Source organism: Haliotis cracherodii, unplaced genomic scaffold (assembly GCF_022045235.1).
Source record: "Haliotis cracherodii isolate W230 unplaced genomic scaffold, xgHalCrac1.p SCAF_5, whole genome shotgun sequence".
NCBI classification, from domain to species: Eukaryota; Metazoa; Mollusca; class Gastropoda; order Lepetellida; family Haliotidae; genus Haliotis; species Haliotis cracherodii.
In genome coordinates this window covers 52,341,584-52,368,519 of record NW_027266308.1, presented here as the reverse complement: position 1 = coordinate 52,368,519, position 26,936 = coordinate 52,341,584, and the positions used below count along the sequence as shown (strand labels likewise).

The 26,936-nt window shown below is 39.0% G+C and overlaps 2 protein-coding genes across 2 annotated transcripts in view; one reads left to right on the top strand and one right to left on the bottom strand.

Moving 5' to 3' along the window:
* The window catches only part of LOC139443157 (threonine aspartase 1-like), an 89,047-nt gene that overhangs the window by 16,853 nt on the left and 45,258 nt on the right, over positions 1-26,936 (top strand). The window lies entirely within an intron of this gene.
* Positions 9,558-10,550, bottom strand: LOC139443159 (beta-1,3-galactosyltransferase 5-like). The gene has a single exon (XM_071224118.1). The coding sequence runs from the start codon at positions 10,548-10,550 to the stop codon at positions 9,558-9,560; it is 993 nt and encodes a 330-aa protein (XP_071080219.1).

Genomic DNA, 26,936 nt, shown 5'->3' with positions numbered 1-26,936 from the left:
TACGGGTTTCACCAAAGTGGTAAACGTCTGAAACCTGCATCACTTCAGGCATTCCTCCCCTCATTAAGCTGACAAGCCATGATGTAACTGGAATACTCTTCAAAGTAGTGTTAAGCTCAACTCACTCACTCACTCACTCACTCACTCACTCACTCACTCACTCACTCACTCACTCACTCACTCTCACCTATTTAACCAAACAATTAAGTTAACGGGTTGACTGTTGCTCTTGGAGTGTAATGGTAAACCACTTGAAGGCCATCCAGGTCACTTTATTGACATTTGCAATCAGTATTTAAATTGTTATTCTTGATGTTTGTATTCCGCACTTTAAAACATGAAATATTTAATTGTATACATGAACCATTTTAGTTAAAGCATGAGGACGCTTGCGTCTGAGTGCTTTTACGTGACAATAGTTCAGCCGAAACTATTTTTTATTACACTACGCATTTGGGTAGAGAAAACTTTATTTCTTTTCTAAGATGCTGAATTTAAGATTAACGTTATATTTTATTGGAACTTGGTTCAAAATCAAATCTGTAATGACCAGTGACGTAAATTGAAAATCCTCAAACAGGGCTAACTGACAGGCTCTTCCATCAAATTGACAGCAACCTTATGTTAAGGGATATATTTAATCACTTGACCCGAACATTCCACACATGCATTATGGGGCCGAGCTAAGAAATGTAAACAAAACCAGCCGAAGTTCGGTGTCGCTGGTTATTGAGATGTTTTTTTGTCGTACAAGTTGCAATCTTGTTTCCACCACTAATGTCAGAAAACTGCAACTGCAAGCTTTGAAATAGTGTGCTTACAGAGTTTGTTGTGCTAGGCTACATGATACCCAAACCGACGTGAATCTATGACCTAGGGCATAATATATCAACGCCATGGGACTTACATGGTGGAGAAAGAGCAATATAGTGGCGGTTTTGTTTGACTGCGGTATGTTGCTAAATGCCGTATGCTGATGTATGCCATGTGGTTATGAAATTTTTCAAAGATTGCTCATCCTTTGAGGGGGCACGGGTGGCCCAGTCATCTAAGGCGCCGCGATTCGCTGTGCAGAGTTGCGTCCCCTTGGGCACGCCAGAAACCTATGATTGTTGGTTTGAATCCCAATTCACCCCAATTATGTTTCTAGGTTTGTCAGCACCATACCCGTGCTGCTGGGTTTCACCGAAGTGGTAAACGTCTTAGACCTACATCACTCAGGCTTTCCTCCCACATGAAGCTGACATACCGTGATATAACTGGAATAATGTTAAAAGCGGCATTAAACCCAACTCATACCTTTGAGTTAGATTGCAGTCGACCCATTCCTTTGTCCAAAGACAGACATGATTCAGAGACAATTTGGTGGCTGCTGTGGCATGGACACAATGGTTTGAATATGTTTGTGATAATCCTGCAGCATGAGAGATGGTTGACATCATCTTGCCATATTTCTTCCAACGTGATAATATTCAAATATTAGACAAGTTTAAAGAAACTATTTCACCAGAAATTGATGTGGATGTGCCATCTTGCTTGACGTTGATGATAGAATTATGCTACCAAGCATACGTTAGATCACGGGGAGGTAATTTCAACAGCACAATGATATCAGTCCATTATAATGTAACTCAAAAACGGTAACCGGTTGGTGAGAATGGTAAAGACAAAGTCAGGCGAATCAGAACATACAAACAATGACCTTTATTTAGCTGATCAGCACGAAACCACGCATGGGCATATTTTTATTCAAGAATTACTGAACTACCGTATTCAACGTAATAAGCGCCCAGGGTGTTCTCAATATTAGAAATAGGGGGCTCTTATTGGAATAAAAGTTTGTGGTTTTTGCCTGCCTGAAATGATACAAAATAAAAGTCTGTGCGTATTATAACGACAGATATATTTTTCCAGAATTTAATTGCCCATAATTAAGGGTGCAAATAACACATGAGTGCGTATTATACACGAATAAATAAGTCTTCAGTACATTGATCAATCGGAAGGGGTGCTAATTGGGATTGTTCACAAGCCAATTTATTAGCAAATCTAGACATGGGCGCTTATTAGAGCGGAGCGCTTATTATGTCGAATATGGTATTGCTCATCAAAATAAGATAATACAAGCTGGGTTTTTTCATTTTTTTCTTCAAATAAAGAATCATGGCAAGAAAAACATGACAATAAATAAGGATGTGTTTGCAGGAATGGTAAAATATGAACATATATTTAGAAGTAATACCTTGTAATTGAGCAATGGTACATAGGAATGGCAATCAAAGTCTGATCACGAGCTACAGTGATACATGACAAAATGTCTCGAGTCAGTATTGCTTGCATGCGAAACAGCAATTGTCTCAGCTGGAACAAAGACTGGCTAACAAACCTCATGTAAATCTATTATTTGTAAAAATTGTCAGGCCTTTCGTTAACTACTTGTTAACAGACTAGTTTCTATTATGTTATTTCTTTTTCATTATTCCAGGGTTTTATGGTAGAAATTAATAAAAGATAAAAAAAAATGTTATTTTATGTTTTTTTCTTAGAATTTTTTTTTTGCATGTGGCATTAAAACATGTTTAAAAAATCTGTCTGTGGTATAAGTTGAATGATAGCAACGTCATGGTTAATTAGATCCATTGAAGTGATGTGCTGTGATAATCAGAACAATACACATGCTTTACACTGGTGTACATCTCCCAAGAGTGAGTGAGTGAGTTGGGTTTAACGCTGCTTTTAACATTATTCCAGTTATATCAGCTTAATGTGGCAGGAAACCCCAAAGTGATGCAGGTCTCAGATGTTTACCACTTCGGTGAAACCCACAAGCATGTGGTGTGGTGCTGACAAATCTAGAAACATAAACTGGGGTTCGAACCCACAATCATAGGTTTCTGTCATGCCCAAGGGACGCAACTCCGCACTGTGAATCGCAGCGCCTTAGATGACTTGGCCACCCGTGCCCCCACATCTCCCAAGACACGTGTCTCACTACCATTGTACATGGACATCTCCCAAGACATGTCTCTCACTACCAGTGTACATGGACATCTCTCAAAACATGTCTCACTACCAGTGTACATGGACATCTCCCAAGACATGTCTCTCACTACCATTGTACATGGACATCTCCCAAGACATGTCTATCACTACCAGTGTACATGGACATCTCCCAAGACATGTCTCACTACCATTGTACATGGACATCTCCCAAGACATGTCTCTCACTACTAGTGTACATGGACATCTCCCAAGACATGTCTCACTACCAGTGTACATGGACATCTCCCAAGACATGTCTCACTACCAGTGTACATGGACATCTCCCAAGACATGTCTCACTACCAGTGTACATGGACATCTCCCAAGACATGTCTCACTACCAGTGTACATGGACATCTCCCAAGACATGTCTCTCACTACCAGTGTACATGGACATCTCCCAAGACATGTCTCACTACAAGTGTACATGGACATCTCCCAAGACATGTCTCACCACCAGTTTACATGGACATCTCCCAAGACATGTCTCACTACCATTGTACATGGACATCTCCCAAGACATGTCTCACCACCAGTTTACATGGACATCTCCCAAGACATGTCTCACTACCATTGTACATGGACATCTCCCAAGACATGTCTCACCACCAGTGTACATGGACATCTCCCAAGACATGTCTCACTACCATTGTACATGGACATCTCCCAAGACATGTCTCACTACAAGTGTACATGGACATCTCCCAAGACATGTCTCACCACCAGTTTACATGGACATCTCCCAAGACATGTCTCTCACTACCAGTGTACATGGACATCTCCTAAGACATGTCTCACTACCAGTGTACAAGGACATCTCCCAAGACATGTCTCACTACAAGTGTACATGGACATCTCCCAAGACATGTCTCTCACTACCAGTGTACATGGACATCTCCCAAGACATGTCTCTCACTACCAGTGTACAAGGACATCTCCCAAGACATGTCTCACTACAAGTGTACATGGGCATCTCCCAAGACATGTCTCTCACTACCAGTGTACATGGACATCTCCCAAGACATGTCTCTCACTACCAGTGTACATGGACATCTCCCAAGACATGTCTCACTACCAGTGTACATGGACATCTCCCAAGACATGTCTCTCACTACCAGTGTACATGGACATCTCCCAAGACATGTCTCACTACCAGTGTACATGGACATCTCCCAAGACATGTCTCTCACTACCAGTGTACATGGACATCTCTCAAGACATGTCTCACTACCAGTGTACATGGACATCTCCCAAAGACATGTCTCACTACCACTGTACAAGGACATCTCCCAAGACATGTCTCACTACCAGTGTACATGGACATCTCCCAAGACATGTCTCACTACCATTGTACATGAGCATCTCCCAAGACATGTCTCTCACTACCAGTGTACATGGACATCTCCCAAGACATGTCTCTCACTACCAGTGTACATGGACATCTCCCAAGACATGTCTCACTACCATTGTACATGGACATCTCCCAAGACATGTCTCACTACAAGTGTACATGGACATCTCCTAAGACATGTCTCTCACTACCAGTGTACATGGACATCTCCTAAGACATGTCTCACTACCAGTGTACAAGGACATCTCCCAAGACATGTCTCACTACAAGTGTACATGGACATCTCCCAAGACATGTCTCACTACCATTGTACATGGACATCTCCCAAGACATGTCTCACTACCATTGTACATGGACATCTCCCAAGACATGTCTCACTACAAGTGTACAAGGACATCTCCCAAGACATGTCTCACTACCAGTGTACATGGACATCTCCCAAGACATGTCTCACTACCATTGTACATGGACATCTCCTAAGACATGTCTCACTACCAGTGTACAAGGACATCTCCCAAGACATGTCTCACTACCAGTGTACATGGACATCTCCCAAGACATGTCTCACTACCATTGTACATGGACATCTCCCAAGACATGTCTCACTACCATTGTACATGGACATCTCCTAAGACATGTCTCACTACCAGTGTACAAGGACATCTCCCAAGACATGTCTCACTACCAGTGTACATGGACATCTCCCAAGACATGTCTCACTACCATTGTACAAGGACATCTCCCAAGACATGTCTCACTACCAGTGTACATGGACATCTCCCAAGACATGTCTCACTACCATTGTACATGGACATCTCCTAAGACATGTCTCACTACCAGTGTACAAGGACATCTCCCAAGACATGTCTCACTACCAGTGTACATGGACATCTCCCAAGACATGTCTCACTACCAGTTTACATGGACATCTCCTAAGACATGTCTCACTACCATTGTACAAGGACATCTCCCAAGACATGTCTCACTACCAGTGTACATGGACATCTCCCAAGACATGTCTCACTACCAGTTTACATGGACATCTCCTAAGACATGTCTCACTACCATTGTACAAGGACATCTCCTAAGACATGTCTCACTACCATTGTACATGGACATCTCCCAAGACATGTCTCTCACTACCAGTGTACATGGACATCTCCCAAGACATGTCTCTCACTACCAGTGTACATGGACATCTCCCAAGACATGTCTCACTACCAGTGTACATGGACATCTCCCAAGACATGTCTCTCACTACCAGTGTACAAGGACATCTCCCAAGACATGTCTCTCACTACCAGTGTACATGGACATCTCCCAAGACATGTCTCTCACTACCAGTGTACATGGACATCTCCCAAGACATGTCTCACTACCATTGTACATGGACATCTCCCAAGACATGTCTCACTACCATTGTACATGGACATCTCCCAAGACATGTCTCACTACCAGTGTACATGGACATCTCCCAAGACATGTCTCACTACCATTGTACATGGACATCTCCCAAGACATGTCTCACTACCATTGTACATGGACATCTCCCAAGACATGTCTCACTACCATTGTACATGGACATCTCCCAAGACATGTCTCACTACCATTGTACAAGGACATCTCCCAAGACATGTCTCACTACCATTGTACATGGACATCTCCCAAGACATGTCTCACTACCATTGTACATGGACATCTCCCAAGACATGTCTCACTACCATTGTACATGGACATCTCCCAAGACATGTCTCACTACCATTGTACAAGGACATCTCCCAAGACATGTCTCTCACTACCAGTGTACATGGACATCTCCCAAGACATGTCTCTCACTACCAGTGTACATGGACATCTCCCAAGACATGTCTCACTACCATTGTACATGGACATCTCCCAAGACATGTCTCACTACAAGTGTACATGGACATCTCCCAAGACATGTCTCACTACCAGTGTACATGGACATCTCCCAAGACATGTCTCTCACTACCAGTGTACATGGACATCTCCCAAGACATGTCTCTCACTACCAGTGTACATGGACATCTCCCAAGACATGTCTCTCACTACCAGTGTACATGGACATCTCCCAAGACATGTCTCACTACAAGTGTACATGGACATCTCCCAAGACATGTCTCACTACCAGTGTACATGGACATCTCCCAAGACATGTCTCTCTACCATTGTACATGGACATCTCCCAAGACATGTCTCACTACCAGTGTACATGGACATCTCCCAAGACATGTCTCTCACTACCAGTGTACATGGACATCTCTCAAGACATGTCTCTCACTACCAGTGTACATGGACATCTCCCAAGACATGTCTCACTACCAGTGTACAAGGACATCTCCCAAGACACGTCTCACTACCAGTGTACATGGACATCTCCCAAGACATGTCTCACTACCATTGTACATGAGCATCTCCCAAGACATGTCTCTCACTACCAGTGTACATGGACATCTCCCAAGACATGTCTCTCACTACCAGTGTACATGGACATCTCCCAAGACATGTCTCACTACAAGTGTACATGGACATCTCCCAAGACATGTCTCACTACAAGTGTACATGGACATCTCCTAAGACATGTCTCTCACTACCAGTGTACATGGACATCTCCTAAGACATGTCTCACTACCAGTGTACAAGGACATCTCCCAAGACATGTCTCACTACAAGTGTACATGGACATCTCCCAAGACATGTCTCACTACCAGTTTACATGGACATCTCCCAAGACATGTCTCACTACTAGTGTACATGGACATCTCCCAAGACATGTCTCACTACCAGTGTACATGGACATCTCCCAAGACATGTCTCACTACCAGTGTACATGGACATCTCCCAAGACATGTCTCACTACCATTGTACATGGACATCTCCCAAGACATGTCTCACTACCAGTGTACATGGACATCTCCCAAGACATGTCTCTCACTACCAGTGTACATGGACATCTCACAAGACATGTCTCTCACTACCAGTGTACATGGACATCTCCCAAGACATGTCTCACTACCAGTGTACAAGGACATCTCCCAAGACACGTCTCACTACCATTGTACATGGACATCTCCCAAGACATGTCTCACTACCAGTGTACATGGACATCTCCCAAGACATGTCTCTCACTACCAGTGTACATGGACATCTCTCAAGACATGTCTCTCACTACCAGTGTACATGGACATCTCCCAAGACATGTCTCACTACCAGTGTACAAGGACATCTCCCAAGACATGTCTCACTACCAGTGTACATGGACATCTCCCAAGACATGTCTCTCACTACCATTGTACATCTCCTAAGACATGTCTCACTACCATTGTACATGGACATCTCCCAAAGACATGTCTCACTACCAGTTTACATGGACATCTCCCAAGACATGTCTCACTACAAGTGCACATGGACATCTCCCAAGACATGTCTCACTACTAGTGCACCAGCTTTTATTTCATTGTGTTAAGTTATTACCTGCAAAAGTAAGCTAGTTGTCTCACATGGTGCACTGTACATGCAACAGGAAATTCCAGCAACAAATATGGAGCCTGTCATGAAGAATGGAAGAAAATATGACAATTGCTGACAATTTACTGGCTTTACATTTGATTGATATGTGGACATTGAAAACCAAACTTAATTTTTTCAATAAATAGTTTAGTTTGACAATTTTTTACAAAAAAAAAGACATGAATTAGCAATCATTGGAATTGAGTCGTTCTTACTCCTACATCTTGTGTTCAAAAAGGAGAAAACCACTGTGACATATTTATGTTAGGGATACTTGTCTGGAAGCCTTTCAGTACCTCTTGATGTTGACCTTCACTGAGATTGCTGCTGCAGTCAAACCTGAATTGAGCTGGCAGTCAACTAATGCTATGTCCCCTGCAGTGTTCACAACCTTGATTTATTAACTGCTTGTTTTCTGGATGCCTTTAGTGTGATGTTCTTGTCATGAAGTAAAACGTGTAAGACCTGCATCACATAAAAGCCTCACCTCTCACATAGAGCTGACTCGCCCTGATACAACTAAAACACAAAGCAACGTTAATCCTCACTTACTCGTGCCTCGTGGCAACCCACTGCTTTGCAGCACTTCCCTATACGTTATGATAACAAGACAAAATCAAGTTGTGTATTATTGGTCCAATGATGTTCCAATTTAGTTCCTGTCACTGCTAAATGATCTACAGTTGGTTCCTGGTTACACAAGGAATGTGTAAAAATATGTCATTTAAATAAAACAAATTTGGCGAAACTATTTGCCATAGAATACAGATCCATATGTGAATAATGAAGAGGTTTGTTGACTAATGCAGGCCCAATCCATAAATTAATATGGAAGTATGTTAGATAATATCATTGGTTTAAATTGAAAAAGTGGAAAACTAAGGATCTGCTGTCTATAAAGATTGCCATTGAATCTTACATTTGTCAATCTGTTCAACATGTTTTTCACGCCACAGCCACACTCAGAGGTCATTTTATCAATATTTTAAAAAACGTAAAGTAATGAAATTGTATAAATACGGTAGTACTGACATTGTAAAATTGTATGTATGTTAAAGTATTGAAATTGTGTGAGTGTGAAACTACTGCAGTGTAATGCATTATCATAAGGACTAAAATAAACTCTTCAAAGCTGATGTATTGTTAAAAATCTAAATTAGTAAATATGTGATAGTTTCTCTTTCTCATAGTGTATCTTTGAAATAAAGCAGACATAAAAATTAGATATATATCTCAATAATGAAGGAATCATAAAACCATTAGTGTTGGTAACAATTTATCTTGTTCTGTATGGTAAACAGAAGGATTCACTTTAAAAATCTCTCAAAACATTTCTAATGTATATGTTACCGTTATAATGCATAATCAGTTATTTTGTATTATACCTGAAATGTTTAGCGGTTATGTATAATATTGCAGTATGTTTGAACTGTACTGGAGTTGTCGGGTAGCTAAGTGGTTAAAGCGTTTGCTCATCCCACCGAAGACCCGAGCTCGGGCTCAATGTGTAAAGCCCATTTCTGGTGTCCCCCACCATGATATTGCTGGCATATTGCTAAAAGCGGCGTAAAACCATACTCACTCACTTGAACAGGAACAGGAAAAACTATAAGACACTGATTCCAACTTCGTATCAAGATAGATATGCTGCTTTGTAAAAGAGTGTGCTTGGAACAGACTTGATGATGTAGTCCCACTGAGAATACCAGACATGCTGAGCATCCAGAAACATGGAGTCCTTGGTCAGTGTTGACGTGTTCACAAAATCATGGCCGGGGATCATCTGCGTGTGTCGTAGGCCCACTTTCAACACCAGAAATCCAGTCACATATAAATCATCTATCCAAAAAAATCGGATATCACTTGATGCTTGGAATAACTTCATAGCTGCATTGGGCGAGATAAGGTATGCTGCGCCTGAACAAAACACAGGGTACATCATGAACGGGTAATCGTTGTATCCCACGTACCACTTGTCACCGGAGATTCTTTTCGGAAAGGCAAAAGTGTATGACAGACAATACAGAAAGTCGTTCTGGAATCCATATTTGTAAATATATGTGGCTAAATTGAATAAATTCACTAACACATCATCGTCTACTTTCACAATTAATTTAGCATCTGGGCAATGGGTATTAACCCAGCCTAATGCCATGATGTGCTTATATGTCAAATTTCTGTAAGAGTCTAGAAAATTACCCTGTACAATATCATTGTGGTATCGGGACTCCTGTACTAACAATTGTTGCATAGAATAGTCCATGGTTTGCCCTACCATGAAGATAGTCACTATGGAATGTTGGTCTATCTGGATGATGCCTGCCCATGTATCACGTGACTTCATCCTGTGGAGCGAATTATCTACGGCTGTGTGGACAATAACAACTATGTCTGCTTTTCTTGACTGGCAGATGTCTGTGTTTAGTGAGTAGGAGAACTGGTGGTGATTGAGCAATGGATCCTTAAGTTTGTTGTCTGACACCGTTATCCATTTGAGCACTTCTTCATCGCTGTAGTTTGTGTTTACCCATACAAACACAAGACACCAAAAAATGGCTGAAACTGTCAAAGCTTTGGTCCGGAGCCTAGGTTTGTTCATCACTTTGAGGAAAGCACAGCTAAACATGCTGACAGGTGAACACTACCTCACTGTCAATAGGGATTCATTATCTATACATTATCATAGGCGATATGAGCTGAACACTAGCAATAGGTAAACAATAGTTGAACACTAGCAATAGGTGAACAATAGTTGAACACTAGCAATATGTGAACAATAGTTGAACACTCGCAATAGGTGAACAATAGTTGAACACTAGCAATAGGCGAACAATAGTTGAACACTAGCAATAGGTGAACAATAGTTGAACACTAGCAATAGGTGAACATTAGTTGAACACTCGCAATAGGTGAACAATAGTTGAACACTAGCAATAGGTGAACAATAGTTGAACACTAGCAATATGTGAACATTAGTTGAACACTAGCAATAAGTGAACATTAGTTGAACACTAGCAATAAGTGAACATTAGTTGAACACTACCAATGGGTGAACATTATTTGAACACTGCCAATAGGTGAATATTATTTGAACATTACCAATAGGTGAACATTATTTGAACAGTTCCAGTTGGTGAATATTATTTGAACAGTTCCAATAGGTGAACATTATTTGAACACTACCAGTGGGTGAACATTATTTGAACACTACCAAAAGGTGAACATTATTTGAACACTACCAATAGGGGTTCATCTGAATACTACCAAATGAGATTCATTAGCTAAACATACCAATAGGGGTACAATATGAAACATACAATTCATTCAATGTATGTAAAAACACAATATTCAAATCTTCTTGCCCAAACTTAGATGACCTTTCACGTTTAGTATCATAGTATTTGGTAATTCTCCTTTGGTCTTTGTAGCTAACAAATGTGACGTGTTTGATTATAAGTAGTAAACTGGAAGGTTGAAATGGCGTGTGGGATAATGGTTACAGTTGGATAGATATGTTGGCACTTTATTGGTTCCTTGCATAGTCAGGTTCGGTATGATTATTGTCCCAGAATATATTTACTTCCGACATTGTGATATTGGATGTAACTGGTTGTTAAATTAGGCCTGAGGTGTTTCCGTCAGCTCTAAATGACTCCTGTCTGATGGCCTGCAAACTTTGGTTCTTCGTTCGTATGATGTTGTTGTTACTGTTGTTGATGTTGTTTCATCCTTTGACATGTTCTTCGTTGTTTTGGCACAAATCGTTGTTTGATTCTTCAACATACTTCTCTTTGTTGTTTGGGAAGAAGTCAGCTCATATCGACTTCAGCCGAGCATCTGAAAAAAAGATTCAACTCAGGCAGTTAGAGTCTCTGTGTATTTATTCAACAGGGGATGGAAAAATATATGTTTCTGTGAATAAAAATGTGACAACCTTTACAGTATGACCAGGGTTTGTGAATACAGCAGTCCAGGAGACTAAAGTCAGTAAACCCCCATGAGGATCAATAATTTAATTGCTATAAAATGGGTGACTCCCAAACATCAAAATTTGAATTTGAGTTGTGAAGCTTGGCATAAGAAGGTATCAAGTGTTAACCTTTAGACTGCTGTCACAGCTGTTGCACTTTATGTTACCATGGTTATGACATTAAATATATTTTTCAGATGATAGATTTCAATATCAGACTTTTTAAATGAAACATCAAATACAACTGAGAAGTATCATCATAATTATTGTAAAAGGGTAGCGAACTGATTTGGAGGTTGTCATTTTTATTGCCTCTTTAGAAAAAGACTTTTTTTTTAAATTAATTTTTACTAGACATCGCAGCCATTAACAGCGTCTCTTCTCTTGGTAGCCTGCAAAATGGAAATCTACTGATCATTTTATTGGTAATTAAATTCAGAGGGGTATTACTTCCTGTCTGTGTTTGCTATTGTCTTGAGTACAAAATGTAGAGTCAATAAGAGAGAGAGTATCCAAGAGAGTGACCAGTCATGGAAACATGTCAGTATGATTACAAACATCAGGAAGTCATCCATAAAAAGTTTTGATTGCCTGTATGCTCATATATTTCACAGAAGTAAAAAAAGGTGAAAGACCTGCTTCACTTCAGGCTTTATATCCTTGAAGCTGATATACATCCATTCTCCATGAAATGCAGCCAAATTGGCTCTAATTTTGTCAAATACAGTAAACTACAGTTATATCATATTCAAAAGGACCGCTAATTTTAGTTCCTAATAATCGTAGTTCGTTGTAAGCATCTATACAGCATATATATTGCAAATGGCCGGGACAAAAAAACAAGTTTGTGATAGCCGTCAGTTTGTTATAAATGTGTTTGTTATAAACGTAGTTTACTGTATCTCTGATAAAGTGTCATTATCATCCAAAACTGGTTCCCACAGGAGATATGGCTTGGGTGAGATCAAGCGTTTTATTACTTGGCCGTGAAGAGATCACACGTTTAATAAACATACAGCTGTATTACACATTGTGTAATGCCAAAATGCGTGCTTATGTACTTGCGGAACAAGTTTGATGAACAAATATTGAAAGCTCTCAACATCCCTTGGCTTATTCAACGACATTGGGTGTGGAGATGATAGATCACTGAGAGGAGCTTATGCACACTCGATGACCCCAGCAACCTTGTTGCTAGGCTGACGTCCCATGGCATTGTTTCGCCGATGGATCTTTCAACAAAATTCCACAAATTACGTCATCGGGTATTGTGATATGATTGTAAACTTTGAGGTGCAAGGCCTCGTTCCACAAGGTAATCGTACTGTAGCGCAAAGACAGTCGTAAGTCTAGCTAAAGTATGTGAGATGCAATAACCTTAGTGCTATGATGATTTTGTGGAACGGACGCCTGAATTCTAAAGGTGGACCGTTGTATGGTATTAAATTCATACGTTTCATCTTTGATGTGTTTGAAGTAGTATTCAGTTAAACTAAATTGGATGTCATTGGTTACCATGACGTCAGGCTGATTTCAATTTTCCTAAGCATAAAACTTTATGAGTGAACACCATGGCGTCTGTTTGATGATCTGAAACTACTTCTTACATGAAACCAGCCTTTAAGCCTTTTCGGGAGATAGGGACAAATATGTTACAGATAGATACATTACTAGTTTACATAGAATAGATATTTCTGAAAAGCGAATTTCAAAACCTCTGGCAAAATGAACAATACCAAATATGAGAAAAGGAAAACCACATTTTCATTTCTATTCCCAATTCCATATCACAACTCGACATCAAGTTCATTTGAAAAATAGGTATGTTTATATTTACTGCAATATGTCATATAGCTGATACCTATTTCATGAAATGCTTATATAGCAGGATGCTTGGATTATGTATGGATTGTACAGTGGTTCGTACTGATCCAAATGGTAAACGGCAGTGTTACAGAATCAGTTTGAAAGGCTGCGTGTCTGTTTTTGAGTAACATGTACATGTCGTTCATAATAATGAAGTATGTGCCGATTTTTTCCTATTGTATAAATTATAAAGTGTCTCTGTTTACTTGTAAAGAGTTTAGTTCAGATTAGATTAGAAGTGACACCCATGGCAAACACCTCATGGTAACGTATCTGTTTTCATTTGTAACATATCTGTTTCATTTTTAACATATCTGTTTTCATTTGTAACATATCTGTTTTCATTTTTAACATATCTGTTTTCATTTGTAACGTATCTGTTTTCATTTGTAACATATCCGTTTTCATTTGTAACATATCTGTTTTCATTTGTAACATATCTGTTTTCATTTGTAACGTATCTGTTTTCATTTGTAACATATCTGTTTTCATATCTGTTTTCATTTGTAACATATCTGTTTTCATATCTGTTTTCATTTGTAACATATCAGTTTTCATTTGTAACATATCTGTTTTCATTTGTAACATATCTGTTTTCATATCAGTTTTCATTTGTAACATATCTGTTTTCATTTGTAACATATCTGTTCTCTTCTTTTTAGCATCCCAACGTCAATGGGAGCTTTCATTGCCATATTATCTGGTGTCTATCATTCGCCCAAATAATGTAATTTGAGGAAAATACTTTGTCACTATCAACTTATTTCTGGTTGCAAGTTATTGCTACAAGTTGTGCTGAAATACAGCAAGATTACACGGAGAGCTAACTAACTATTTATATGATAATGGAATGAAATTTAGAAAAATAATAAATTCTGTAAACTAGTTACCTTAAATGAACAAAAAAAAACACAGCCGCAAAGAAAACTATTTTTGTCTCTGTGAACAACGAATCGGTAACCAAGAAGTTTTGAGGGAGATATTTGGCATAAATTTGATATTTGGAAACAAAAATATCTCTATGGGGAAAATTGTGTAATTGTCAATGTTGAGAACCAAAGCCAATGATGATAGTGCTACACCTTGTCTTAAATCATGAGTCAACAACAATGACTGTAGCTCAAAACATGGTGTCTTTACTAAATCCTCAGTCACAACTGACCCTCAGCCCAACTGGCATTCCCAAGACAGCATTAGTTGGTATGTTGGTTGGTTTGTTGTTTAATGCAGCACTCAGCAATATCCCAGCTATATGATGGCGGTCTGTAAATAATCAAGTCTCAACCAGACAATCCAGTGATTGACATCATGAGCATCAATCCACGCAATTGGGATCGATGACATGCATCAACCAAGTCAGCGAGCCTGACCACCCGATCCCGTTAGTCACCTCTTACGACAAGCATAGTCGCCTTTTACGGCAAGCATGGGTTGCTGAAGGCCAATTCTACCCTGGTTCTTCACGGGTCCAAGACAACATTAAAACACATGAACATGACATCACAATCAAGAAGAACATATATACATACCGTAACTAAGCATACGTGATCATACATTCTAAAATGTGTGCGATGGAAAAAACTGTCTGTTTACAAAGGGGCATACCAGTAATAATATAGTAACCTCATAACACTAGTTTTGGAGCTAATGCTCAGTGACACGCGTTGGCGTGGTGTGATATGGTGGGGAAACTATCACACCCATCTCAAACAGCTTCAGTCTGATGTATCATGTCAGATACAGCCACACTCTTTATTCATGAATTCATTGAATGAGTCACAAAATACAGTGGAAATATGATGTAATCAATACACTTGATATTTGGCGATTAGACAAGACCAATTTGGTTTTCTTTGTTACCGATTTTGTGGTCTAAATGACAGTTAGCAGGAGGCAGTATAAAAAAAATCTCAAAGTTGATTTGAGGTTAATTTCAAACCTTTAAAGATTTCAAGGTAAACATTTCAACAGAACTGCAAGCAAAAAGACATTTTGAATCTATTCTGGATTCTGGATTAGATTATGGATAATCTGGAACCGGAAAATTATTTTGATGGGTTCTTTTTCTCAATATCAAACATTTAAACAGGAGCCTCATGTTGATTCCTGGTTACATCTGGTACCCAGGAACCGGTGCTAGTCAAGAGAGTTTAGCTAATGGACCAGTTGGTCAGGCACATTGACGTGGTTGATAGTGCAGCCCTCACGTACCCCAGTGATGTGGAATATTGCTCTTAGTATCAATCACCGGATTGTCCAGACTTGATTATTTACCGGCCATCACCATATAACTGTAATATTACTGAGTGAGGCATTAAAACAACAAACAAAACACATTCAAGTAGGTAAATAACATCTTGGCCATGGCAGTATGGTAACTATGTCCAGACCAGACAATTTATTTCTTTTTAAAAAAATTGTCTTGATTGAGTGGAGGTCATTTGCAATGGAATATATTTAAAACCGATAACAATAATTTACTTTTTAAATGCCTGTAGATTATCAAGGCATTTGTCTTATGTTATCTGAAAAAAAAACTTGAAAAAAAAATATGCTAACATACATTCTTTGCAAAAAGAAATAATTTGTCTTGCCTGATAACAGAACATTCCTCCTATTTCTAAATACCTCCAATAACTCAGAAGTAGAAAATTGTTATCATACTCACCAGTTTTTCTTCCATTAAGTATTAGCCAAGTTGTTTTCTAATCAGTAACACAGAGGTTGGTGATAATCACACAAGGTTTATCTGTTAATTGTAACCATGTAAGTCGTCCGCCCTACCTTGAGATCCACTGTCTCCTCTCGTCTCTGGCAACAGGGTCATGTAGCTCAGGTCAGGAGCTATGTGCATTATCACCTCCACATCTGAAAACAAGGAAGTCCGAACCCTGCATCTCATGTCTGCACCGATCAAACAAAACAGACACGTATCAAGCACATGCCAGACAAGCCGTCTATCCAGATGCAGACCGTCACATGGCTGCGGACCAGCTTATTCCTACATGTCCATCTAATAATGTGCCAAATTAATCAGATCTTCAGTCACAGTGACACACAGACAGACATTATGTTTTTCTGCCTCCTTACAGTTTTTTTTCAGACAAGTTTTTTATTTTATTAATATTCCAGAAGTTCTAGTTATTAATGTTTTATTGTATAATAAAATATGCAGTGTCTGTATTTTTTGTTTTGAAAAGTTTTGTTCTTGTTGTTTGTTTGTTTGTTTGTTTGTTTGTTTGTTTGTTTGTTTGTTTGTTTGTTTGTTTGTTGTTTGTTGTTTAACGCCGCACTTAGCAATATTCCAGCTATAGAACTTCGGTCTGTAAATGATCGAGTCTGGACCAGACAATACAGTGATCGACATCATGAACATCAATCAACGCAATTGGGATCGATGACATGCATCAACCAAGTCAGCCAGCCTGACCACCCGATCCCGTTGTTCAGTTGCGCAGCCTAGAGGATGTTGAGACAGACAGAATTTATTCTGTACTTTAGGGCCTAGGCCCATAACAAACAAGATGGAAAATATGATTAAATGTAATGCTGAGTCAACCGCTGGCATACGATACACTTTATGTTACAGCGATAGATGTTTTGATTCTAATATTAATACTTGACAAACAAATTAAATCAAACATTTGATATTATGGATATTGTCGGTTGACATAACCTAATGGTTGAAGTGTTCACTCATTGAGATCGATTCTCCTTGTGGGTACAACGTCTGATGTTTGTTTGTTTGTTGTTTAACCCCACACTCAGCAATATTCCAACTACATGACGGCGGTCTGTAAATAATCGAGTCTGGACCAGACAATCCAGTGATTAACATCATGATCATTGATCTACACAATTGGGCTACGATGCCATGCATCAACCAAGTCAGGGAGCCTGACCACCCGATCACCCTAGTCGCCTCTTACAACAAGCATGGGTTACTTAAGACCTATTCTACCCCGGATCTTCACGGGGCTACAATGTGTGAAGCCAGCTTGTGTCCCCTGCCATCTTGTGGCTGTTGTAGTGCTGAGAGTGGCTTCAACATGTAGTCACTACTCACCGTGAAAAAATACTTGGTTGATTGCGTACCATCGTACCCTGACAGCATGTGACGTTGCTCATTATCAGTCACTAGATTGTCTGGTCTAAACTTGATATTTTTCGGAATGTCATTATAGAGCTGGATATTTTTTAAAGCAATGTTAATTTACAATAAAAATGTTTGGATATCAATGACTTTGTAGATAGCTATATTTGTTTTGTTTCCCATCTCTCAAGATATTTGTGGGGTAAAAATCTGCAAATTGAGTAGCTAAGTTGGCTGGCCTTCTTACAATATTGTCCAGGGTAAATGAAATTTTTAGGCAGGAAACAATTTATTTTTCATTCTAAAGCCATTACACATTTTACCGTATTTCCTTGATTAAACGCCAGGCCTCAATTAAGTGTTGGGTAATTTTTATGCACTGAATCATCCCCATCATTATCTTTGCGGTTAAACACCAGTGGAAAGTTAGTCTGAAAGAAATATACACCGGGCATTTATTCGAGGAAATATGGTATATTATTTCATTCCCTTGCTACCGTGACTTGTGATATTATGCAAACCTTCCATAACAGCTTATGTCAGTTCAAAACTAGGTCTGTTGCCTCACTTGAGAAATCATTAGTTTGCTTGTAACATACGAAGTGATACAGCTAGTCCCCAGGGTGCTGGTGAAATGATGGAGGGTTCTGATGGTGCACCAGAGACTTGATCCAGTCCTATGGGTGTATAATAGCATGTATACCCTGGCTGTGGCAGAGCCTCAGATGTTCCTATTCTCTGTCTGTTGTAATCATTTATGATAGCAGAGCTCCAGAAAAACTGTGTATTTTCATAAAATATAAAAATATGTCACCATTATCCAATTAGTTTTGTTTTGCTAGCAATATATATAGGTAATACTCTTTACAAAAATTAAAAAACCCAATTGTGGAACAATATTGTGCATAATTATCCAGAGTAGCACTTACAGCTTGCACACCTGTACATTCTTTCCATGTTGGATAAAAGACATCAGAAGGTTTTTAGGTTTAAAACCCGAATCCAATGGATAAAACTGAAGGGCTAAAGTGTTTTATCTAACTTATATACCGAAAAAAGAAACTTAAAACATTTGTCAACATTTTTATGCAATCTCATTAAAATCAGATCTTAGTTCTCGCTACTGACAAACAAAGATCTGAGGACATGCCATTAGGGGTCACGTCAGAATGACCTTTCATCCGACCAATCAGAGTGTCGCTTACCAGATTATGAAAGTGACATTCAGAATGTGAATTCTGATAATGCAACCGCGAAACCTTTAACACAGGGTATTTCAAACGATAGTTACAGGTTTAACGAATGAATCCATACAATGAAGACCATCTATTAGCCATTCCAGAATGTTCTTTTGTTCAGGTTTCAAATTTTCAATTGAGAATTTGTCAAAATATCTTTTGAAGCGTAGTGGCCAATTTCAAATTAGTGCCGTAAACCACGAGAAAGCTGTCTTCTGATTAGTCATTCCACTGGTCGGTCAAAGTTCGCGCAAGGTCGGTGTGAGGTGACCCGTAATGGGATGTCCTCAGATCTTTGTTTTACGGTAGCGAGAACTAAGATCTGATTTTAATGAGATTGAATGGCACCTTCAAGTCAAGGCTATCTGATCGATAATCAAGTTCAATATTGTAATAAAACAGGTCTTACTTTTCGATGACTATCAAATCATATGAGCACCTTGATTAAAAACATGAAAAGATTTGGAAAATTGCTCCTGACGGCATGTTTTAATGAGATTGTATTTTTATGTTTTGAACATACTTTCCATTAAACTTAGGAAACGGGAGTACAGCATCTGTTGTTGGCGTATGGTACTAGAAAAAGACATTCTTAAAAGCATTGTGATTTATCAGCGCCTCTGTAGCCTAGTGGTACACTCACTGGGCTACAGATACGAAGGTTGCATGTTGGATCCTTGGGAATATAAAGAAAACATTTGTCATTTGATTTTACATTTCATGACATTGAATTCAAATGCAAAATATATTTCTTTCAAGAAACATTCATATGTTACAATATAAATAGAAGTTATATAAATACAATTCTGGGGATTTTATGACCAGTTTGAACTTGGAAAATGTTAAGAAGCTCATTCCTTCTAACCATTTGGCACCTGTCTGAAAAACAACAACATAACGCTGTACTGGTTACATTTGTTACTGACTCATGAAAAGATCACTGGTTTAATAACAAAACACTTTTATAAACAGTGTTTAATAACATCTCATGCGGATCATCTTCCCGAGGCAAGTGAGTTAACTGACTATAAAAGTCCAGTTTCCACCCTTGCCTAACTAGGCTGGTATTATGGAGTTACTTTTTGGCTGGACTAACGAGTCTATGCATAGTCCAATCAAAATCGCGCACTGAAATCGAAATCCGTTTCGTAAAGTGTCATGCAGATTTCGGTCGACTGCAGATTTGCAAAGCATGTGCACCGCTAACTCGTTGTCAACAGATATTTTCTAAATCTTTTCATGCTTTTAATAAAGGTGCTCATGTGATCTGATGCACTTCGCGATGTAAGACTCGTTTTATCACAATATAGATCTTGATTATCGATCAGATCGTCTTTACTGGGCGCCACCCTTTTGTTTGAAGCAAATGCAAGTGATACGAGAGGTTGAATCTGATTGGTCAATAGGAGAGGCATAGAAAGGACATAACTCATTATAGCCACTGGTGGCGCTACGATCGAGCCCAGAGATTCCAGCCTTGTTCGGCAAGGGTGGAAACTGGACTTTAAAGTCAGTTAACTCACTTGCCTCGGGAAGATGCATGCGGATGGGACTACTTTTGGTCATGAGCTAGTCAGAAGAAGAGATTTGTCGGTAGCACTGTGCAAATGTATACCATGTCTACTTTGCTCCCAGCCGGATTGTAGTACCACCGAGTTGCTTCATTCTTATCACGATATGCTGCACGTGATTACCAACTTTATACGCTAATCGTATGTTCGAACCAATCTAATATCTCTTGAAAATGAGTCTTCATAAATTTACCACCATGTATGGTATTCACGTTTCTTTTGGCGGTGAGTATAAAAGCTGTTTGTGTAGTACACCCATAGGAGTAATCAATACCCGTGTAGGTCCGGGGTAGAATAGGTCTTCAGCGACCCATGCTTGCCATAAAAGGCGACGATACTTATCGTAAGAGATGACTAGCGGGATCAGGTGGTTAGGCTTGCTGACTTGGTTGATACATGTCAGCATATTCCAAATGCGTGGATTGATGGTCACGAAGTCAATCACTGGATTGTCTGGTTGAGACTCGATTATTTACAGACCGCCGTCATATAGCTGGAATGTTGCTGACTGCGGCGTTAAACAACAAACAAACAAAGGAGTAATCAAACCTGGCCTCATAAATCAGCCACACAAACCAATTTACTAGCTCACTGCTCTGCTTGAAGTATCATTTGAAAACTGTGCAAAATGAAGAGCTGAATTTATTGTTGTATTGTTTTCCCTACAGTAAAACTTGCTATTATTAACATTTGAAGAAAATCCTCTTATGGACAATTTGAAAGCATAAGCTCATTAGCAATGCTGAAAATAAAACGTGACTCCCATTTTTAGGAGGAAATTGCCCAGCCTGACCCTCATTGTGTGTCTTTGTTGTCTACTCAGCAATATTCCAGCTATATGACGGCCCTCTGTAACTAATTGAGTCCAGTGATTGACATCATGACATCCATGCAACTGGGATACAATGACATGCATCAACCTAGTCAGAGAGCCTAACCACCTGATCCCGTTAGTTAGAAAGATGTGCTGTAATACAGCATGGGGCAAAATTCACTTGCTGAACCTTGCGTCATCACACAAATGGCTTCGTTTGTGGTACATTGTATGTCTAATATTTGCATTCTTCCAGGGATTATTTGCAAATGGGATGTCAAGAAATTTGTCACAGGGATGTTTCAGTATGCACGTGCAGATGTAGTTTTTTTTTTTGTTATTTGAGTTGAAAACATCATAAAATGATTTTTATTTTTTTTTATGTATATGTGAAAAAGAGAAGATGCAAACATTATTGGCATTTAGAAGTTCCAGTATCCATGGTGACAGTGGGTCGCCTAAAGGTTTTACACACCACATGGGTAAAATGTGTGAAGCTCATTTCCAGGGTTAGAAATTAGCGCCAGCCTTTCAGCCGGGACTAGTTTTGGTAATTGTAAAGGTAGCCTGAGGGCTAGTAGAATTTCCGACATTTTGGAGAGTATTCCTATATGTTATCACTCTTCGGGGTAGCAGACTTTCTTGGTTAATGTCTATCCCTGATTTCCTACTATAATATTGCTGGAATATTGCTAAAAGCAGTTAAAAAAACCAACTCACTCACTCACTCACTCACTCACTCGATCACCCACCACTCACTCACTCACTCACCCACCCACCAACTCACCGACTCACTCACTCACCCACCCAACCACCCACCCACATTCACTCACTCACTCACCCACCACTCACTCACTCACTCACTCACTCACTCACTCACCAATCACTCACTCACTCACCCACCCACTCAAGTATCGATGAACACAGGATTGACTATGGATTTCAACTTTCAGTGCGACATCTCAGTACAGATGCTTGCACCTCTTTCAAGTAAACATCATTGATTCAATGCACATTTATGCAAATACATCAGCAATTGGTGGGCCAGTGGACCGAGTGTTAGTTATACATGCATACAGGCTAAATCCCATGTTGACTCTGTGAGTCCCATCTGTTTGATGAGGTGGCTCCTGTGATCAATGAGGACACACACCTACTAATGAACCAAGCACCTGTTACAACATGATGTATTGGGGGCCAACGCCTTTAAAACCTCCATTACCCACAATTCCTCTGTGCCCTGTATGTCGAGAGACAAGGAGTCTACAACACACTGTTTCATGACTCTCACTTTCTGTAGCTTTTAATATTAATCAAATGAGTCTCAAATGCAGGCAAAAATTCTATACTTTGCCACTGATTAATCAAACTTGGCCAACCACAGACATCTGTATTCACCAGGCGGAGTTCTGGGCTATCTAATTGGTGGGCTTTACATCACGCACAGGGTTAGCCCAATCCCCTGAGGCCTTGCATATCCTCTAACACAATTATACAGTTGTGATCTTTCCATCTATTCTAATCTAGGTGGACCAAATTGGTGTTAACTTGTCCATAACATGTAGAAAAAAGTGCAGTTACCAAAACTTGTGAATAACGCCTTACAGAAATGGTATATTTTCTAGAGAATCAATCCATTTTTCGTGCATTTACATTTAAAGTGGCATACGAAAAATTGTTCAAAGATGAATAGTGGATAAAAATAGCACCAATTAGGGCTGGGACGGGTACCTCGGGTACTCGGGTCGGGTAGGTCCTGAGTAGGACCCGGATACCCACAGGACTACCAGGACCCTTGGTTAGTCACGTGATATATTGTTTAATGACGAAAACTCACTACAGCTCAGTGGTTACACTGTAGGTCACTAATGTTCACATTTCTTTCTGATGATGCACACATTCCTTTTTACTTGTATGTGTTGATACATGATACATGTATCTAAATCGTTGTTGCCAAGGCTGCGGTAAAACATTTCCCAATAAGGCATTTTGTCCCCAACTCTTGAGACCAACACGGGGTACCCGGGTAGGGTCTGGTAAGAGGGGGTAGGGTACCCAGGTAGAAAATTTGGACTCATCTCAGCCCTACTAAAAATTACCCCAAAACATATATACTAATGAAGAGTTTATCCTTCTGCATGCTGCTTTTGTGTGTTTTTGGTTTTAAGACCACAATGTATGTTTAACTAAACATTCAACCAAACAATCATATACAAGATTATCCCAAAGCTGAGTACAAGGACATCTTGGTCCCGACTAGAACATAAAACATACCGTATTTGACGTAATAAGCGCCCAGGGCGCTCTCAAAATTAGAAATATTCTTATTAGAATATTATTTTGGTGAAAGATAAATTTCGTGGTTTATGCATTTAATTGCCCATAATTAAGGGTGCATATAACACTCGAGTGCGTACACTCAAGTAAGTCTTGTGTACATTGATCAATCGGAAGGGGTACTCATTGGGATTGTTCACTAGCCAATATATTAGCAAATATCGCCATGGGACGCTTATTATTTTGAATACGGTATTGTCTTTATGACAAAGTCTTCTCGTTAACTTTGGATCCTTACTGGTTATGCAATTCCATCACCTTTTGATTTGTAAAGGCTAAATATTTTCAAAATATTAAATAACAGCTATGTTTTTAGTCCCCTTTTGACATATTTTTAACACCTAAAATAAATAAATTTATTTGGGGATTAATTTTCCAATATGATATTAACCTGAAATAATAAAAAAAAAACCTTGGAAATCTCATCATACACCTTTAATATCCTAAGAAAATTTATCTCCAAATAATGGGAATTATTAGTTGGAATTGAAAGCATCGCCTCTGTTCAAATATCAATAGTCTTACTGCATAAAGATATCTGAAGTTACCAGGATGAAAAAGCCATCTCAGTATTCAGAGAGCAAAGGGATTGTGTGAAATTTGTTTTAATTTGCAGTGTTGGTTTCTGGTATGCAACACAGCCCTGACAGGCAGGACAGAAGTGTTCAGTGTTGGAAGCTGGGTGTCCGATTGAAAGGATAACATCCTCAGTGAAGATCATTTACCATTCAACACTCGGCCATGAATAATGTAAAACACACAGACAGAGAAAACATAAAAGCTGTTTGAGGGAATTTAAAGATTTATGTATTCTGAAATATGGCCAGGATTGGAGGAAGGTTGCAGACATGCACTCTGTTTTACGATTAACAGACTAGGAGAAATGATTTTTTTATAAAGCCATTTTACATGTTTGAACTTTAACATTTTGTCCTTTGTAAGGTTTGGCTAAATTCAACCTGACCCATGAATTTGCCAATATGGTTTGCTTAGTGTTTTTGTGCTTTTTTTGTTTTTTTAAAGCCACACTTAGCATTATTCTAACTATGTGACGGCGGTCTGTAAATGAATCGAATCTGATCCAGACAATCTTATGACTGACAACATGAGCATCAATCTACACAGTTGGGATACTTTGACACACAATCAGCCAAGTCACCAATTCTGACCGTCCGATCGATTTAGTTGTTTCTTTAGATAAGCATTGGTTGCTGGGGTTTATAATTTTACCTGGACTCCCCACGGTTTAGTTGGTTGATTACTATACAAATAATTACTCTTGACTTCAAACCCTCAGGGGTAAGGTCCTTGTTTTCGCATATTTTCCTGGTCAAGAGTAATCATTTGTTTTGTTATGCCAAAATTCACTTTAAAGTGTATGAAGCCTTTAAACTGTCCTCTGTTTAATTACAGTAACCGGGAAAGGTTTGTACCAGACACCATCTTGTGATGATTTGGGGTCTACATTGAAATGTATTGTTTTGTCACATGGTACAGATTAACCAATGGAATTGCAAGATTCTTAATAGAGGTATGACAAGTATCATTAATTCCCAAATTTATTTCAGTTGCACAGGTAATGGTTGTAGTACTTTAAGGAAAGGGGGGGAAGTGAGATAGTCATGTTCTGATAAACATACATGTATGGATTAAGTGTGTATGAATAAGGGCTATGTAAGTCCGACCATCTCCTTTAGTGATTCAAGGAAGGAATAGATCTCCATGCCTATTGTGAGAAGTTGTGAAAATGTGGATCATATGACCACAATGGCTGCTTAGTATGAAAACTTTCACATGCCTGTGAATAGACTTTGAAAAAATAGAGACAAAACCATTTCCAAAATTATAAGAGAACTCTACTTAAAGTATTATCTGGTTCCGACTATATGATTATCATGTGTTTATGAATCACTAACAAATCGTGATGATACAGGTTGTCCAAATGTTTTGACAGAATTAAATTAATTGAATTGAAAAAATGAAAGCAAATCCTTTGAGTTTTTGAAAATCCACATGGTATTAATTCCACTTGTCTCAAATATTTTCTGCAAATATAAAGAAAGTTCTTATTTGATTGTATTAAGGATTATGAATAATCTTTGAAACAGAGATTTGGCGGTACAATTGCTGGAGCAAGCAATATATCCCTCTCTGTACGGATATTTATGGAGCTCTGGACCCCAATACAAAATGGGAATGGTCAAGTCAAAAGCTAATAGTACTAATCTGTGGTAATGGCAGATTTCTTCCTCAAATAACATACTGGCCTTGTATGACATTTATTATATGTGTCACTTATACCAAGCTCTTTGATTGATTGACCAATTAATTCAGTGATGCTTACAAATAATTATGTGCTATTTAAGGCCTTAATTGTCAGTGGGAAGAACTACAAACATTTCATGTCGGGCAGCCAGACTTTCAGTGACAGCTGGCAGGGACAGAATGGGTTAATTCTAAGTTTATTTCCTCTTTTTCAGTTTATGAATTCTACCAATGACAACATCACACGCTAACTTAACAAAAGACAGTCAACAGATTCACCTCCTTTTGGCTCATTTGCTGTGATTCCAATTGGTAGGTGGCTGTTCACAATATTTTGGTCCATATTTGAATAACTGACAAAGCATTCCCATTTTCCAATATGAATTTTAAAAAGTTATATAAAATATCGGTTATATATTTTTCTTTAGATAGGTGTGCCTCCTGAATGCATAAGAAAATATGTTGGTCAATGTTTCAAATTGTTGCATTTTGTTTCTTTGCTTCTTTAAGTTAATGTGAGACCTGTTTACTGGATATAAAGACTTCTCCAGTCTTGCCTGCTAGGGACTACTGTAAGTTGTAGCATGACTGAAAGGCAAGAAGGTTCCTGGGTTTGATAGGTCCTCAGAGTATCATATATTTTTCAACAACTCAGGATCAGGTCGCAAAAATACTCGTATCTTTTTAACTAAACTACATAATAAAATGCAAAACTTTGGCAAACTTTGCAGAGTATGAAATGTAACAAATTGATAATACATGAAAACCTCCCCACATAGCAAACATGGCCTGAATGGTGTACCTAGTTAAATTAAAACGAGGCAAATATGGCATCAGATGCTGACACAAGGCAATACA

Bases quoted from the DNA above. Each gene is read 5' to 3' on its own strand.
- LOC139443159 (XM_071224118.1), bottom strand. From the start codon at position 10,550: ATGTTTAGCTGTGCTTTCCTCAAAGTGATGAACAAACCTAGGCTCCGG.